The sequence below is a fragment of the Lutra lutra genome, chromosome X (genome assembly GCF_902655055.1).
Source record: "Lutra lutra chromosome X, mLutLut1.2, whole genome shotgun sequence".
NCBI classification, from domain to species: domain Eukaryota; kingdom Metazoa; phylum Chordata; class Mammalia; order Carnivora; family Mustelidae; genus Lutra; species Lutra lutra.
In genome coordinates, this window is record NC_062296.1 from 1,077,236 (window position 1) to 1,079,887 (window position 2,652).

The following is a 2,652-nucleotide window of genomic DNA, read 5'->3' on the forward strand; positions in this document are numbered from 1 at the left end:
GGCGGGCCCCGGGGAGGCTGAGAGCAGACGCCCAGCTGCACTGGCTGCTCTGCCAGGACGGGGACGGCAGGCGGGGCTTTTCCTGGCTGATGGCAAGGGCGGGAGCAGGGCACGGCTCAGCGGGCCGAAAGGCTTCAGGACCGTGTGCTCCGAAGTGAGGGGTGGGCAAGCTGCCCTCTAGGGACCCATCCAGCTCTAAGAATCCAAGTACTAATTAGGTTAATAAAAACCAAAATAATACTGTGACACGCAAGTGATTGGAAAACTGAAATCACAACAACGGTCTAGGCCAAGCCAAACTGTCATCCGAATGGGTTTTCCGGATGGCTCGACAGTTAAGCATCCGACTGTTGATTCCAGTTCAGGTCATGATCTCGGGGTCTTAGGATCGAGCCCCGTGTTGGGCTCTGCGCTCATCAGGGAGTCTGCTTGAGATTCTCTCTCTCCCTCTCCCTCTGCTCCTCTCCCCCCAATCGTACTCTCCCTCCAGCTAAAGCAAATAAATCAATCAGTCTTTAAAAAAAAATGGGTTTTCCGGTTTCACCGAGCCCACTTTGAGTCTCAGTGGCCCCAGTAGAAATGGTGTGTACCTCAGCAAACTCTGTCCCTTAGGGGACAACCCCCTCCTAGGGACCCTTAATTCGTGTTGAGTTCAGCTTTGTTACAGCTCTAGAATCCGGACACAGACCAGGCAAAGCCATTGTCCCACCGGTCCCTCAAACCCCCACTGTCTTTGGCGTTGTCCTTCTGACTCCGTTTGCTCGCTCCTTGGGACCTGGCTCACGTTTCACCCTTTGCTCTGCTCACCCGACACCCTCCCTGCATGAGCACGACCTCAGCCATCCCCAGTCCGTCACGCAACGGTTCGTTCAAGCCTATGTTAGGTGCGTCCTCGGTGCTAACTGTAGAGGATGGAGAAACGTGCAACAGGCGTTTATTCACGTCATTGATAATCCCAGTGTTTGAGAGGCTGAATAAGACGTCATTCTCGCTATCATGGAACTCAAAGGCTACTGGGTTACACAGACAAAAAAAAAAATTTTAAATCACAGGAGTCCATGGTAAATAATGTGGTTGGGGAAGCCCAGAGTGCTGTGGGAACCTCAGCAGGGAGGGACTAGGTCAGTCCAGGGACGGGGGTACGTATCTGGAAGGAGGTGATGCAGCACCCGGGGACCCCCAGGTTCTAGCCTCCCTCTCCGGGGGCCCCCGAAATGTGAAGGCAACTCCATGTATAGACTTAACTCACCCCAATATATAACAACTATATTATTATAATATTATATTATATTATTATATTGTTATAATATTTATAACAACTCCACAGGTGGCATAAAGTGGTGTCACAGTGAACAGTTCATTCTCAGTAAAGAGAGGGCAGAATTCGAAAAGGTAATAGAATGAAGACAAGGGCCCTCGGGTCTTCCACGACTTGGAGAATTGCTAGAAAACTGCCTTTTCCAGCCTAGGAGTTCTGTGGAGGAGAATGTAGGATGGGCCTGTTGCCAAAAAACCACACCTTAAACTCTGAGTTTATTATCCTGGGCTTCGGGAACCTGGCTGGGCTGCAAATCTTCTTCTTTGGACTCTTTCTAGCCATGCATCTTGTCACCCTGGCAGGACATACAACCATCGTGCTCATCACCCTCTTCGACTCCACCATTGAAATTTGTTATATATTGGTGATCGTCCCCAACATGCTGGCCAATTTCCTATCCAGGAGCCAGCGGATGCCCTTCCTGGGCTGTGCCTTGCAAATGCACCTCTTCATCGCCCTGGGTGGGGCAGAGTGCTTCCTCCTGGCTGTGATGGCCTACGACCGCTTCGTGGCCATCTGCAACCCCCTGCGCTATTCGGTCATCGTCACCAGGGCCCTCTGTCTGCAGATGCTGACTCTGGCCTGCATCAGTGGCTTTGCGCTCTCCCTCATCCTCACCACACTGATATTCCTCCTGCCCTTCTGTCAGTCCCACAAGATCAATCATTTCTTCTGTGACATCCCTGCTGTGCTCTTTCTGGCCTGCTCAGACACGAGAGCCAACGAGATTGCAGTCTTCCTCGTCTGCTTGCTCATCCTGCTGGTTCCCTTCCTGCTGATTCTGCTGTCCTATACATTCATTATCGCCGCCATCCTCAAAATCCACTCAGCCGAGGGAAGGAGCAAAGCCTTTTCCACCTGCGCTGGGCACCTGCTGGTCTCTGTTCTACACTATGGCTGCGCCATTTTCATCTACATTCGCCCAAAGTCGTGCTACACCCCGGAACAGGACAAAATTGTGTCCTTAATCTACACCAATGTAACCCCCCATGCTCTACCCTATGATCTATAGTCTGAGGAACAAAGAAGTCAAGGGCGCGCTTGGGAGACTTCTCAATAGCTATAACCAGATGAGGCAGCGACCCGCCACTAGGTGAAGGGAAAGACGGGGTCCACCAGAACTGCCCTGGCCCCTTTTTGCGAATCCGGCCGGCCACCCCACAGCATACTCTGTGGCTCCACTCCTCCCTCTGAGGGCTACTCCATGGTCCTGTGCGCCGGGACCTTCTAGCCCCCTTTCCTGTGGTCAGAGAGAGAGAACGAATCTGACAGCCTCCCAGGATGTGGCAGTTCTCGGGTGTGTGTGGGTGTCTCACTGTCCCTTCATGGACAGT

The 2,652-nt window shown here is 52.5% G+C and overlaps 1 protein-coding gene across 1 annotated transcript; it reads left to right on the forward strand.

Moving 5' to 3' along the window:
- Nucleotides 1-1,493: 1,493 nt before the first annotated feature.
- On the forward strand, nt 1,494-2,330 carry LOC125091321 (olfactory receptor 10K2-like). The gene has a single exon (XM_047714868.1). The coding sequence runs from the start codon at nt 1,494-1,496 to the stop codon at nt 2,328-2,330; it is 837 nt and encodes a 278-aa protein (XP_047570824.1).
- The last annotated feature ends 322 nt before the right edge of the window (nt 2,331-2,652 follow it).